Here is a 16,247-nt window from a genome sequence, read left to right on the forward strand (position 1 = left end):
TTTCACACATTACTGCTTCGCGACAGAAATACGCACTGCTGTGGTACGTACCACGTAGCCTGTTTTAAGTAAGTGGTATACCTGTATAGTGACACATATTGTATCTACAAGTTGGTAACTAAAATTAAATTACAATAGAGGTTACAGTTGCATATCACGTTGCCGTGTTTCATTAGGGGCTCTTTACAGCTTTCATAACTTGCTCTTGACTTCTGAATAGCGTTAATTACGTTTGTAGTAACCCTTTTTTATATCTTTTGTCACAAGTCACGTTGTTTCATAAAATTTATTTACCAGTCGGAGGCTCCTTTGCACCGGATGCCGGCTATATTATGGGTACCACAACGGTGCCTATTTCTGCCGTGCAGCAGTAATGTGTAAGCATTACCGTGTTTCGGACTGAAAGGCGCCGTAGCTAGTGAAATTACTGGGTAAATGAGACTTGACAACTTATTCTCAAGGTGACGAGCGCAGTTGTGTTGAGCGCTTTTCAATAATCCTGAGCGGCACTGCATTGTAATGGGCAGGGTGTATCGACTACCATCAGCTGAACGTCCTGCGCGTCTCGTCCCTTATTTTCATAAAAATAAAAATAAAATTGCATTTGGGCCTTCAAAGACTTCTTCTATTTTTATTTAGTTACCCAACTAAATAAAAATAGAACTACAAATACAACTCCTAAATTTTAACTATTTCTTTTAGTTATTGATGTTATGTCTGAAAGAACTTTATAAAATGCTAGTTTATAATAAAAGATGTACTGTATTAGGGTAATCAGACTGGCCAAGTGAAACTTGTTTACTTCACCACACTTTTAGAGTTTCTTCATAAGTGTGTGAAGATATTATCACGTTTTTTGTCCTTTTCCGTAGAAATGCACATAAGTAACGTAAAGGCACATAAGAACTCAAATACACATCGGTGCCACCCGGAAGAAATAGAATGACCTTAGACATTGCAACACCGACTCGAAGCTTTAGAGAGACAAATGATTGCTCTTCACAAATCGCACTATGGAGGAAGACCGAACTTAAACATGGCGAACATGACCGTTAAACAATATTAAAAACCCAAACATGGAAATAAAACTCCCGCTGAACACAGACTGATTTTTGTCAAAGCCGAACTCTCCTATTCCTAGGCTGTGCAAGATGGTAAACACATAATATAGTGATTACATCGATACTCCAGTTTTTTTGATTTACCAGTGGGAGGCTCCTTTGCACAGGAAGCCGGCTAGATTATGGGTACCACAACGGCGCCTATTTCTGCCGTGAAGCAGTAATGTGTAAACACTACTGTGTTTCGGTCTGAAGGGCGCCGTAGCTAGTGAAATTACTGGGCAAATGAGACTTAACACCTTATGTCTCAAGGTGACGAGCGCAATTGTAGTGCCGCTCAGAATTTTTGGGTTTTTCAAGAATCCTGAGCTGCATTGTAATGGGTAAGGCGTATCAATTACCATCAGCTTAACGACCTTCTCGTCTCGTCCCTTATTTTCGTAAAAAAAACTCATTTCTGTGCATACAGTTTAGTGAATAAAATCTAATCATAATAGTTATATTTCTTAGTCTTATATAACAATAATTGAATACTGTATTATAAATACATAATGCATCAATGCAAACAAATGTTGGTATTTCTAAATAAATAAAATATATTAATAAATGCGTGACCGCAGTCAATTGAAATGTCTGGAGCTGGCGTTACTTTGACGTTACAAAGATGGCCGCTAGTCCCATACTCAACACGCGGGATTTATACTCATGATCGGCCAATCGCTCATACCAAGGGAACTATCAAACTGCAAATAAATTGACATTACATAGTGTGGTAAGGTATAGAGGCATTACAAAGTCCCAAATGAATTAAAATGTAAGCGCCAGGTTCGCTTAAAGCGAGCAATTAATTTAAGAGCCCTCTCCTTTGAACGTTCCTTGCAAGAGAAAGCGCTTGGCAATTTATGAACTGCACAAATACGGAACATGTCCCTATTCGCAAAGGACTTAATGACTCAACTCGATATGTAGAACTGAAGTTTCTGTCTGTCATTCTAGATTAAGTGATTGGTTCGATTTTCTTCTTTGGATATGGTATATGTATGATGTTTCCAGGATTTTGATGTTGTTTACTAGAAATTGTAGAATTGGTAAGGTGGTTGGGGCTTGCGTGGCGTTGCATTGCCTCTGGAATGTTTGCTGCTGCATGTGTAGATGGTTTTCATGTCATCACGGGTCTTTTTTATGAATATAAGGGATGAGACGAGCAGGACGTTCAGCTGTTGGTAACTGATACGCACTGCCCAATACAATGCAGTGCCGCTCAGGATTCTTGAAAAACCCAAAAATTCATAGCGTCACTACAATTGCGATAACATCTTATGTCTCAAAGAGACGCTTTGAGACATAAGATGTTAAGTCTCCGACCTTCAGACCGAAACACAGTAATGCTTAAACACTACTACTTCACTTCAGAAATAGGCGCCGTTGTGGTACTCATAATCAAGCCGGCATCCTGTATAAAGGAGCCTCCCACTGGTGGGTCCTGTTCGTCTCGTCCCTTATTATCAAAAAAAATTACCCTCTTACCAAAAATACTAACAGACTTCAGATATATGAACACAGGGAATGACTTACTTTATTATAAGTAAACTATATGATGTGACTTATAAAATAATGTATAAAAGTATTGTATTTTATCACATCAAATTCAACATTTCTGACGTATTCGTAAAAACTCCTTGCTACAACGTATTGTCTTCGCAAAATGACGTGCTCGCCTCTTCCATATAAATGTTAGTCGAATAATGAGCATATGTTTACATTTACCGTGCGAAGGTTATTTCGCGTTCTCGCTATAATTCGTTGGCTGAGTAACTCCGGGCATTATTTCGTCGTTAACCTAATTTGCTTTCCATCTATCTACAATGAAGTTGACTTTTCACATATTCGTAGTTGAAAAGAGCTTTAATATTTTTTATTTTAATTCTAGTATACACTTAAATGCGGGTAGACGTTTATAATTTGTAAACTGCTGAGAAATGTAGAATTTGAAAAAGGTATCGTATTTTTATTTATTTGACGAGTTTGGGAAAATTTTGTGACATGATTTTGCGACACCGTGAAAAATATCCTATTTGTATAGAGTGAAATATATTCAAGAATTTTAAATATAACAATAGATAACTTATAACCAATGTGTTCTGGGTTTATATCTAAAATAGTTTTATCTTTATATGATGCGACCAAATTGTCGAACTCTACATATCAAAGTGTTGCAATTATTTTTCTTTTGTTGAGTCAAAGAAGTTGCCCTGTGCTTCCCCAGGGCGTAAAAAGAATAGGGGAGTCCCAGTCCAGGCCCTATGGGTGTCATAAGAGGTGACTAAGGTGTTTTTAGAAGTTGGAGAGTTACACTGCCGTCTTATGACGTCAGCACAAACGGGCCAGACTCGTCTGGGTTAATTAGAACGCTCGAATAAGTTAGTGTCGACCACCGGATTCCTCTGGTGTTGCAAGAGAATGTAGGCGGCGGTGATCACTTAACACCACATAACCCGTACACACGTTTATCCTCCTTTTCCATAAAAAAAAAGAAGTATATCGTTTATGAAACTAAAATTTGATCGATATTTAAACAGATAACGATAAAACAGATAACGATAAAGGTATTTAAACAGATAACGATAAAGGTATTTAAGCACAAAAAATCACGTAAAATACTATATAGTAAATGTTGTACCTCGTTCGTATTATATAATGCTCTCAATATTTGGGTGTTATCGTTTCTTTAGCCTCAACGGCCGCTATCAACAAGTGTCAAGATTCACATAAATTTCGGCGGCGGACCTTAATTCAGTCGACCCAAAATAAATTTAAGAACTCGCCGACCCACTAACAGAATTGTTGACTTATTTGAAATCGATATTGCTTTTGATACACGCAATTATATTAACATTTTTTTCGTCTATATTTTGATACTTTCCTTGGTGTAATAGTAATAATATTGACACACTTTTTTACACAAATTATCTTGCCCCAAATAAAGCATATATAGCCTGTGTTATGGGTTGCAAGACAACGATATATTTAATACAATATACTTACTTAAACATACATAAATACATTTAAACATCCATGACTCGGAAACAAACATCCATATTCATCATAGCTTGCACCTATCGGGATTCGAACCCGGGAGCTCTAGCTTAGTAGGTAGGATCGCTAACCACTCGGCTATACAGGTAATAAACTTATGTAACATCTTACAAATTCTGATTCTGAAATCTAGGGGTTAGGTCCTGGTGATCTCTAATGCAGGGTCAATCTACTTCAGACACCATTTCCTTAGTTTAAGATCTTTTCTGATGAGAAATAAATAAATATATTTTTATTATTATTTTTACAGTCATTTTAAAGGTTATTTACAATAATCTGGTCTGCAGTATAGTATTTAAATGCACTGTACAAATTATAATTCAACTCGATAAGAAGACTTTAAGTTTCAGTCATTCTACAATTATTTCAGACTAAGGATCTAGGAAACAGATAACCACTCTTTGAATACCTCAATGAAATCAAATTTTCATTTTTAGTTATTTATTAATGTTGGTCAAACCACAAACTTACTACCATTTTGAAGTTGGAAATAATTGCTTTTTTATCTCTTTATTGTTATTATCCATCGAACAATATATCACTTGCAATGCCCCGCGTGGATTCTGACCATATTCTCTGAAAAAATATCCTGTGGCTAATAAGTAACTTTTTCACTTCTCATGCTCTAAAATTGCTTATTTGTGCACGATATGGGCTGCACAAAATCGATTTTTGTGCACAAGTGCACAAAAGTATCTACTTATAAATGTATCTATATTAAGACAAAGAAAATGAGCCATACAGCTACACACAATAAAAAGTTCATAGATGGAATTTGTTATTTTATAATATTTACTTTAATTTATTTGCCTCATGTGTTTTGAAGACATAAATGATGTTAATATTTTAATTAAAATACGGTAGGTTATTTAATTAATTTTGTATATATAAATATATACAAAATTAATTTTAATAGTAGGCTGTATAGGTCTGGAGCCCAAGCCTAATATCAATGTCGTAGATATTGATATAGATTTAAAAAAAAGGGGCGGGAAACAGGTCTTGTTTTTCGTGCGATTATTAATTGTTAAAAATGTCCAGTGTAGAAGAGGATTTAGCACTCTCTCCTAATACGCTTATGGAAATTAATGCACAGAGAGTTGCGCAACAGATATTACCGCCAAAGTCTCGGGAAAAATATCTCAAAGTTTACTATAATTTTGTAAATGTTGTCAGAGACATCTTCTCACAATATGTCTTCTTGCAATCTTCTTCATCTTCTTCTCACAATGTTCTTCAAAAATTCTGAAAAATAACGTTAATATGCCGGGAAAAGCAATTTCCTTCAGTATTCAAAACTGTACTAATTTTACTTTGAATATTAATTAAAGAATTGCTATGTTATACTACTGTTTTATTTCCTCGCAATCGAAATGAAAAGCAGAGTTTATAACTCGTCGACATTACTATCACCCCTCGCTTTCGGCTCGGGCTGCTAAAAGTCTCGGATAAAAATGGTTCGTTTTATGTACTCGTTGTAAAATCTACTATTTTTCAACTTTACAAAAATCGGTATTTAAGGCTAGCTGAGACGTGTAGCATGTAATAATATTATTATTTAAATCCGACTGTTACATGTTAAGATTTACACGTTGGAACAAACAAAAAAGTCATCAGCTTTGGTAATATAAAAGAAGCATTACCTTTTAGTTTCATTAGCTCCATATCAATTAAAATAATAATCAGTTTTACTTGGCTTAACTAAAGGCATGGAGCGGTTTGAATGACTTTTAACGTATAAAAAAGCTCCATGAGTTCGGTTTACACGTTGCTTTATAGGCTGGGAGTGTAAATCACATAAGAAAAAAATATAGTATTTGTACATGAACACTTGTAGGTTTGGTGCATATGTTAGATATATTTAAGATTACCAAGGTCTTCGAAACAACGAATATCAAAACCTAGTTAGCTTCAAATAAGAATAGATATAGTGACTTCAAAACTGGAAATTTTAAAGGGAATACTTACAAGACAGGAGCACACCTCTTTTGCTAATTCAGATGCTACTAACACTTAATGTTTTGGAAAACCTATATAACTTTTGGTAGACTCGGCACTAAAACTTCCAAGTACACAGATTTCTGGGCGATTGATCGATCTTAGATATTAGTTTTCTGAATTTTTCACGAGCGACGATGGGGTTACGCACGCGGCCATTAAGAGTTTTTTTTTGACAGTTCGCCGGATGGCACGCATCACTTTTGCATAAGGAGGAGGGAAAGTTTGAAAAGGAATGTTAATGGTTTTCAGGACAAGTATCTGGTATTGTTCTGAAGCCGCAACGTATAGGTTACAAAAATGATAGTAGTTGTAAATAATTGTTATTTATGTCCGCCCGTGTATTGTTGTATCGTTGCAATAATAAAATCGCGTTTCCTCGAAGTGTCTATTCTTGTTAAATTCTGAAAATTTGTACCAAGGCAATCTGAAAATATGGAAGTAACAGTAGGATTTATGGCGGAAGTAGCTGACAATAGCTTAATCCGTGAAAAGTGGACATAATCCAGCCACAACCTCGCTAGCCCAGCTCAGCTATCGGTGAAAGACACTCATATTTTCAGCTTCGCTCTGTAAGCCCCTACAATAAATGGGGTTTTAGAGTCCCATATGTAGTCATAAGAAGATTTCGAATTGTGCAAATCTATTAAAAAGTTGTTTGTTTTCAACCGACCTCAAAGTTAAGGGGGGTTAACATTTTGTATGTAATTTTCATTTAATATTAGTTTCCACAGAATCAGTTTGGATATGTATTTCAGACTTTATCATTGTTTTAAGAATATGTTATAAGGTTGGAAATTTATGTGAAAAGTTTTTTTTACTTATTGTTATCATACCAGTATGAAGTATAAAGTAAAGACTTTATACCTCCTATTTTATTCTATCCAGTTTGAGTGAAGAAAATCCTCATTTCTTAATAAATACCTAATAAATATCTAAAAAGAATCAGTTATTAAAAGCTGTAGAAAATTTTCTGTTCATTGATAAATTGATTCAAAATATCTAATAAAACTAAAATCTCCTCAGGTGATATCGTAGTAACTACGTAGTAACAATTAAATACGAGTATTCTTACGCCGATGAATGAATTTTAACGGGCCTTTATTGACATTTTCCGCCAACTATTCTAAGCTAGATCGGCCACAATGAAACAAGCGTGGAGTTGACTTAATAGTAGGTCCGTAATGTTCGCTTAAGTGTCATTGTTTGTGGCGGCGTCGTGGGACGGGTAACATTTGGTCGAGGAAAGTCAGGGCTGGTCCATGCGTTATTCTCGTGACCGAACGTCACTTGGATAATGTTCCCTACGATTATTTTAATATTTCAAATATTTAAAATTTTCGCATATAACCTTTATTTAGTCTTACTGTGTATGAATTGATGTAAGTTTACTTAATAACGAGATTTTTTGTTTATAATTTACTTACATTATTTAATTTTTTCACTTAAGTACGATAAAATGTCACTTGACATATTTTGTAATTAAAATAATTTTTAATACGATAATTCCGTAAATGTTGATTTAAATGAGTTTTTTGCCACTTCATTGACTTGAAGCTGAAAAATTGCGAAATAAAAAAATAAAAGAATTTTTTTCCGTGTAAATGGAAAAATGTATACTTTGACATTCATGAGTGTACTTTTTGTTGACCTGCACGAATAAATAAATTTGTTTTTGAATTTTAAGTGGAATTTCTTACTCAAACAACATATCTACCATGGAAAAAAACGGACCGCGTAATAAAGTATGGAAATGGTTTAACAGTTTAATTTTCCTTTGCTATTTACTTGGCCAAAGACTCATCAAATTACATCAAGGGTCCGATATCAAATAAAAGAAATGTAAATGAGCGTAACTCAACAGAGTTACTCTTTATTTCATTGTTTGAAGCGTTTGTAATTTTAGGCTTTTAACGTTTTGCACTGTTACCGCAAAATCTCAAAGTAAACCTTAGTGAAATAAGAGAGTGGCTTTCCCTTTTCGTGCCTGAAAGGGTAGAGAGTTAAAAATTAATGAATACATACTTAATTATTCATATTTTATTAGGTAGGTGGTGTTGATTAGTAGATATTTACTAGAAAATTTGATTTAGAGTTTTCAAATCCTAAAAAAGGCAAAGAAAAGCTTACCAAGTTTCTATTTGTCACAGACATAGCATACTATGTCTTCTTGCATTATGCAGTTTTCTTGAATTATAACGAGTCTGGTTATAAATATTCAGATTCAAAAGCAGAAATGTTTATTCAAATAGGATATGATATCACTTATTAAGCGTATCACATAAAAAACATGTTAGGGCACTTCAACAACCAAACTGACAAAGTGTACGTTCATAGCTTCAAATAATCATCACACAAGTAGTCGAAAAAGTGCAACGTCATTGTGGTTTCTTATCACAAAGCTTCAGTTTTGTCAAAAAAGAGTAAAAACTTCAGCCAAAGTGTATTAAGAGACTGTTTTAGATCGTGTTGTGAAACATTTTAGCAATACGTTTTTAAATAGTGTCTTGGACTCTACAGCAAGATTTGGTCACAAGTCACGAATTACGGTTGATTGTTTTATTGCATAAGACTGGTCTTTCTGAAAAAATGGTCAGTTTTTTCATTTCACTAGTGATATTAAAATTTAATGGTAGATTGTCAATCGCCTTTATTTCTTACAATTTAACGGCCTGGTTTTAGTGACATTGTAATGTCACGGGTACATAGTAATATTATATGGCAATATACATAATATTATATGTTTGTATAGTCATTATGTTTTAGTTATACATTGGTGTAATCAACTAATTGTTTTCTAAGCGAATCGGCCATTGTTCACTAGTAGGTCCCAAAAACAAAACACTAACACACGAGCTGAGCGTAGCGTGCAGCGGCCGGCGAGTGCCAGAAACGAATCGGCCCTTGTTCACTACTATTTCAACAATAATTTCAGACGGAAAATTGAATGTTTTGCAAATTGTGTATTAAAAAGAATTGACCAATCAGAACGCTCAACGTCTAACACTGCTAACTTCATTTGTAAATTACCTTGATTTATTATAATATCATTATAGTGTACCTACCCGTGACATTACAATCTCACTAAAATCAGGCCTTAAGGCATTGTAAGAAATGACGTCGATTGACAATCTACCGTTAAAATATAATATCACTAGTGAAATTGTCGGCTTTGACAATATCCCTGCGATATATACATATAACTTACTAGCTGACCCGGCAAACGTTGATTTGCCATATAAATTGTATTGATCTTTTCCTTGCTAGTTGATAAGAGATGGCGCTAGTTGTATTCATTAGTAACAATCACACTTCTTTTATATTTTGTATAATTCACACTATAGTTTTATAAATTATAGCCTATTTGTTATACTGGTGTGTAAGCTATATTATTGTAAAGTTTCATCAAAATCTATTTAGTAGATTTTGCGTTAAAGAAGTTCAAACATACATCCAGACATACAAACTTTCACATTTATAATATTAGTAGGATAATAAGATTACATTACGTAAAAATAAATGCATTCTTTGTATTATAACGTCCAAGATATTTGAGATTTGAAGTGAATGGTTATATTACCGCTTCAGTAGCGATTAACAGTTAGATTTCTAAAGTAATAGTTCAGTGGTAATTTGTTTATTAACGGAACATATTATTCTGACAAAATTCGAAAACTAAGATTTTACTTTTACGTTGACTGTACCCATGAATGTATAAGTTTTGGTTTTAAGACAAATATTTGATTGTCCACAGTTGGGGGAAGGGGTGGAGCTGACCCTTGGTGAGCTTCGCGCGATGGCTCTCCGGCAACAGCAACAGATAGACACCCAGCACCAACTACTGTGCGCCAAAGAGCAGAGGCTACGGTACCTGAAGCAACAAGAAGCGAGGCAACATCAGGTGAACACCATAAGAATCTTATACCTTTAAACGACCAATTCTTGTAGAATATATACAATCTGAATCTCGGAAACGGCTCCAACAATTTTAATAAAATTTTGTATATAAGTAGTTTCGGAGACGAGAAATCGATCTAGCTTTCAATTTTAAAAAATGTAATTTTAATTGGTGTTTTAATGAGAACCAGCTACATTAACATTAGAATACAAAGGTAAATTTCGCCACTATATACAAGACTACACAGCTAGAGCACATTTGACGGGACTTTCAAAGGCAAATTTAGCCTTTATTTTAGAAAATAATTTTTGTTTCCGCGCAAAAAATTAAATAGTTAATATAACCCGACAGAAAAACCAGGGTCAGATTGCGCTGTAAACGAACTTTTCTATTTAATTTGAATAAATTCCGTTCAACAGCTTAAATTAACTATTCCGTGTACGTTATTCAAAAAATTCCAGCTATTCGCTGTTGGAGCTTGCGACAATACGTCATAATTTATAATATGAACTTTTGTTAAGGCTTCCGACGTGGAAGTTTAAATTACTCATTTCTACATCGAGCTCGGCTTAATATAAGGTTGCCTTGACTCTACAATGTACACTTGAGAAATAGTTTTTACTTTTTTAAATGATACCTTTTTTTTTTAATTTGAACATTATGAGTTTAGAAACTGAAAGAAAATCTTGATATAAAAGACTGACAGTGCGTTTCTTGCTACTTCCTCCCATTAGCTCAACCCTTTACGAAGTAGCGGTAGACTCAATATGAAAAAATATTTTTTTTGACATTCATGAGTGTCATTTTCGTGACCTACATGAATAAAGTGATTTTGATTTGATTTGATTTGAAATTTACACGTGCAATTGGTAATTCAATAGATATTGGAGTTTGTTTCCTATTATCTATTGTTTTATCTAGACAATTCATTGGTAACAGTTAATGTGAATAGTTTTTTTGGCAATCTACTTTGCGATTTTATTTCAACCGAATTCAAAAATTGTATTTTTGTATGTTTGTTTACGTCTTATTTTAATTGAATATTTTTCGTTTGTACCTTACAAATACCTACTCACGTATAGGTGCCATAGTAAATCGAATCTATTGATGAAAACGTGATGAAAACTAAATTATAAAATTTATACCGGTTTTTTTGAACAAAATCATGTACAAATGTTTGAGTACAGAGTATCATTTGTTGAAATATAATTACTGATGATGATGATAACATGTGGTCACTGGACTATTTACAGATAAACTATCACATGTGCTGACAAGATAGTAAAATTTTCAAATTCCATTTTCAAATAATAAAAAATATTACCATCGCCTGATCAGGTGATGCAGCTGGTATATGTAGGCATCATAGCTCCTCAATAGAAACACGTATCCTAGCCTTGGGCGTATTCAAATTTGTAGCTCATTAAAAAGTGTTATGAGATGTACCCACAGAATGTACCCATTTAAAAATGTTTCAATATTCTTTAAATATGAGAAGAATATCTTCTATTAAAATTCTTGAAGTTGTAACAATATTTATGACCAGAACAGTTATATATCAATTATATTTACATGTAAATATAACAGAATCGCACATCAATTTGAACGTGGAACCTCATTTTCAAAGATCGACTTGTGTATAAGTGCAGATTGGAAGCTAGAGTTTACACAAAGGATTGAATCGACAAAACTTTGTTCAACGACCGTTATAATGGAATATGATTACGGAGCAGACACAATGCACTGCGGCATTTTGTAATTATATCGTCGTGTTAGAGTGACTATCTTTGTTATGCATGCCCATGCATACAATTACTAATTGCATATTTAATGCGATTTTGTATCGAACTTCCGCGGAAACTAATTAAAATTCCGGAACATAATTTATCATTTTCTGAACTGAAAACATAGGTCTAAAACATTCATTATGTTTTTTTTAGCTAGTTACATGTGTCGTCTTACACAAAAGTAAACAGTAGATATTTTTTTTTATGAAAATAAGGGACGAGACGAGCAAGACGTTCAGCTGATGGTAATTGATACGCGCTGCCCATAACAATACACTACAGGATTCTTGAAAAGCCCAAAAATTCTGAGCTGCACTACAATTCCGCTCGTCTCGTTGAGACATAAGATGTTAAGTCTCATTTGCCCAGTAACTTCATTAAATACGGCGTCCTTCAGACCGTACTTACTGTGTTTACTAATGCTTACACATTACTGCTTCACGGCAAAAATAGCCGCCGTCGTGGTACCCATAATCTAGCTGGTATCCTGTGCAAAGGAGCCTCCCACTGGCGTGTCCCGTTAAATAAGGCGAGACGAGAAAGCACATGTCTTACACAAACGACCACACATTCGCATACAAAACTAGGATATATTTTACACAAATGAGAGTCCAATCTGTAGATTACTAATTACACTAGTTATTTTATTATTTGAAACATATTTATTGAAATAAATTCGTAGTGGGAGGCTCCTTTGCACAGGATGCCGGCTAGATTATGGGTACCACAACGGCGCCTATTTCTGCCGTGAAGCAGTAATGAGTAAACATTATTGTGTTTCGTCTGAAGGGCGCTGTAGCTAGGGAAATTACTGGAAAAAGGTCTTGAGGGAGCGCAATTGTAGTGCCGCTCAGAATTTATGAATTTTTCAGCGGAACGTCCTGCTCGCCTCGTCCCTTATTTTTATTAAAAAAAAGTTTTCTATTGTTTTCTTTTGTGCTAGACGACACAAGTAACTTGGTACTATTATAACATGCTTTGGAGCTGTTTTGCTTTGCTAGTTATAATTATTATTAAAGAGTTAATTACATTTTAATTAAATTATTTTGCTCTTTGTGTGTACACAGTGTCTGAAAACAATGGTTTTCAACCAGTGTGTGTTGCCAGTGATGACTAACGGTACGCGGACATGGTCGCTAACTATGGGCCTTATGAGAAACCTCATGGGCGCTCAGAGGGCAATGGAGAGGGCTATGCTCGGAGTTTTCCTGCCAGATCAAATCAGAAATGAGGAGATTCGTAGGAGAACCAAAGTTACCGACATAGCCCAAATGATTGCCAAACTGAAGTGGACTGGGCACATATTTTGACAAACAGAATTTTTTTTGGCCGTTGGTAGTAAAGTCCTTGAAATGCGACCACGTACCGGAAGACGCAATGTTGGTAGGCCCCCCACAAGATGGACCGACGATCTGATCAAGATCGCCGGAATACGTTGGATGAGGGCAGCGTAGGACCGATCGTCATGGAATTCTTTGGGGGAGGCCTTTGTCGATGATTTTGATGATGATGACTCTTTGTTTAGATATAGTACCATAGGCCAAGGTCTACATAGGGCCTGGCAAAAGCGCAGTAATCCAAGAGGCTATTTCCGTATTCCCAACGTACATATTATATCAAAGTTCATATGTTCTAGTATTCATTACTTATTCATGTCCTAGCTTTGGAGTTAATTTTGTATGAACTGAACTGAGTTAATCGTATTATATAAGCACAAACCTGATTAGATCATACAGCTGTAAAATATATTCGCTAACTCTTTGACATTATTTGGATATATTAAAGTTCTAAATATTTCAGCACAATCTTTTTTAATTTTACGCTTATATTTCAAAGTCACGCTTATATTTCAAAGTCAAAGTCAAATAAACTTCATTCAATTAAACTTAAATTAAGCGCTTTTGAATCGACACTATAAAGATTTCTTTTAGATTACTGAATCTACCATATGTTTGGTAAAATGGAGCTCGTGAGAAGAACATACAAGAAAGTCAACGGCCACTCTTTTCATTTAAATAGAGTATTTTCAATACCTGCAATATAGTTTGTGAGCTGCTGCATTTATTATATATACTTATATATGAATCGTGTTCAAGGTTAAAAGCGTTTTAAGTTATTATTTAATGTTTCATAAAGATAAGTATATATATGAAGAATAAACTGTATAAGTATATTCAAATTCAAATATTTTTATTCAAAATAAGATGTGACATCACTTATTGAAAGTCAAAAAACTACCACCCATTCCAAAATGAATGCCTCAGACTTGAGAAGAATGGGCGCGACAAACTCAGCCTGCCTTTTTTTTTCATCGAATAAATATGTTTACAAAGTAATATTGTACAATTAAACTTATTGTTTAATAGCCTGAGGGCACTCCATTCCCAATCTGTGATATCATTAAGAAAGTCATATAATTAATTATCATATATTGGATGCATAAACCTTTAGAGCTTAAATTCATTGTTTGTGTAAGGATGCTTCGTGAACATGATGGTCGTGATTACTGTCATAATTAGTCATAGCATCCAACAAATTTCGTTAACAAAAGGCTTAAAAACTTGTGCGGAAGCCTATTTGTGTTCTTAACTGGGTCCCGTCAATATTGTTCCAGCCATTTCGAAGATTACCTGCAACAGACAGGAACAGTTAATTGGATAGTATCTTTTACTTTTCACAGAGTTGACACATGAATTTTTGGTTAACACGTACGAATTTGGTAATAATAGCTGCCTAGTTCAAAATAAAGCTGATATTTTGACATTAAAGGACTCTTACCCACTACAACGTATCAGACCATGACCGTGCTATGAACGTGTCATGCAAAAAAATATTCTCTGTATTAAAAGGTATGAGACCATGCCCACTGGCCCGTTCCGTTACCGACCAGCACCGTAGCGTGCCATGCACGGAGCGGCAAGTATTATCGGCGAGAATATTTTGCCGGTGGCGATACGCTCTGTGCATGACACGCGACGTTGCCACACCGGTGCGTTGAGTGAAATGAAACGCTCTAGGCATAGTACAGCGTATCGTGTTGCTTGTCGTGTCTGACACGTTCATAGCACAGTCATGGTATGATACGTTGTAGTGGGTAGAGTCCTTTAAGTGTATAAATGTGACATGAAGTGGACACGAAAAAAATTCAATACTTATTACAAATTTGGCTAAAAATCTGTTGTTTACTCGTGTGTAATTATATTGACAGCTCTTTGGTGATCATTTTGACAGTTCACAGAAGCGCTGTAGCGCGATCATTGCCGTTTGATAGCTGAAATACCTTTAAATTCTTACGGGTTTATTACAAATTTACAATTTTATATTTATACAATCTTTTAAAAAATAAATATAAATATAAAAATTTTGTCATGTTTTTAAAGTGACTCATTCCTCGGATTAATTACACAAATAATATTTGAAAACAAAATTTATGAACGATACGGGAATCGAACCCGCAACCTCTCATGTTCCGTGCGAGTGCTCTTCTAACTGAGCCAACTGTTCGAGTTTTGTATCGTTGATAAACTTTGTATGCTTTGTTCAACTATCAGGTTGTGGCTTCATCCACAGGATCTACTTTACAGTTCTCAACTCCAATATTTGCCTGACATCTTAATTCAAATTCCTAAATATGCATAAATTTTGTTTTCAAATATTTTTTGTGTAATAATAAATATATTTATTTTATAAAAAGATTTCTTTTGTCAATCTTTTTTTTATGAAAATATGGAACGGGACGAGCAGGACGTTCAGCTGATGGTAACCGACACGCCCTGCCCATTACAATGCAGTGCCGCTGAGGATTGAAAAACCCATAAATTCTGAGCGGCACCACAATTATTGCGTTCGACACCTTGAGACATAAAGATGTTAAGTCTCATTTGCCCAGTAATTTCAGTAGCTACGGCGCCCTTCAAACCGAAACACAGTAATGCTTACACATTACTGCTTCACGGCAGAAATAGGCGCCGTTGTGGTACCCATAATCTAGTACTACTATCCTATGGAAAAGAGCGTCCCACTGGTAATCGCATAAGTAGTCAAATGAGAATACCTAGAACAGAAGTTCTATAACATAAATTGTCGTAGCACGAATTTAAGTTAATAGAGCATGAAAATCATCTGCATCCGCGATTATAGGCTTGGAACCGAGAGAATCCTATTATATGAACATAAAGCTAGCTCAATTAGATCATTTAGTAAATTAAGGCGAAGAGTAAGCAGAAAACACGCAAACATGGTGTTTTTAGACAAGTTTTATGGTGAAAGTATAGCAATTCGAGCTATGTATGAACACTACTTAATCCTGTTACACATATCCTTAAGTCTTATTTGTAGGTTGCTAATGCTTGCTGTTGGTTTTAGTTAACAATGTCGAGCCTTTTTGTACTACCACTTTTCTTTGAA

General features: G+C 34.8%; 1 protein-coding gene across 8 annotated transcripts in view; it reads left to right on the forward strand.

The window, feature by feature from the left end:
- The window catches only part of LOC126968057 (apoptosis-stimulating of p53 protein 2), a 395,431-nt gene that overhangs the window by 319,269 nt on the left and 59,915 nt on the right, over nt 1-16,247 (forward strand). For all 8 annotated transcript variants that reach the window (XM_050812856.1, XM_050812859.1, XM_050812854.1 and 5 more), the window contains one exon: nt 9,910-10,056. In XM_050812856.1, the coding sequence (XP_050668813.1) occupies nt 9,910-10,056 (147 nt within the window). The remainder of the gene's footprint in view (nt 1-9,909; nt 10,057-16,247) is intronic.

This window comes from Leptidea sinapis, chromosome 14 (assembly GCF_905404315.1).
Source record: "Leptidea sinapis chromosome 14, ilLepSina1.1, whole genome shotgun sequence".
NCBI classification, from domain to species: domain Eukaryota; kingdom Metazoa; phylum Arthropoda; class Insecta; order Lepidoptera; family Pieridae; genus Leptidea; species Leptidea sinapis.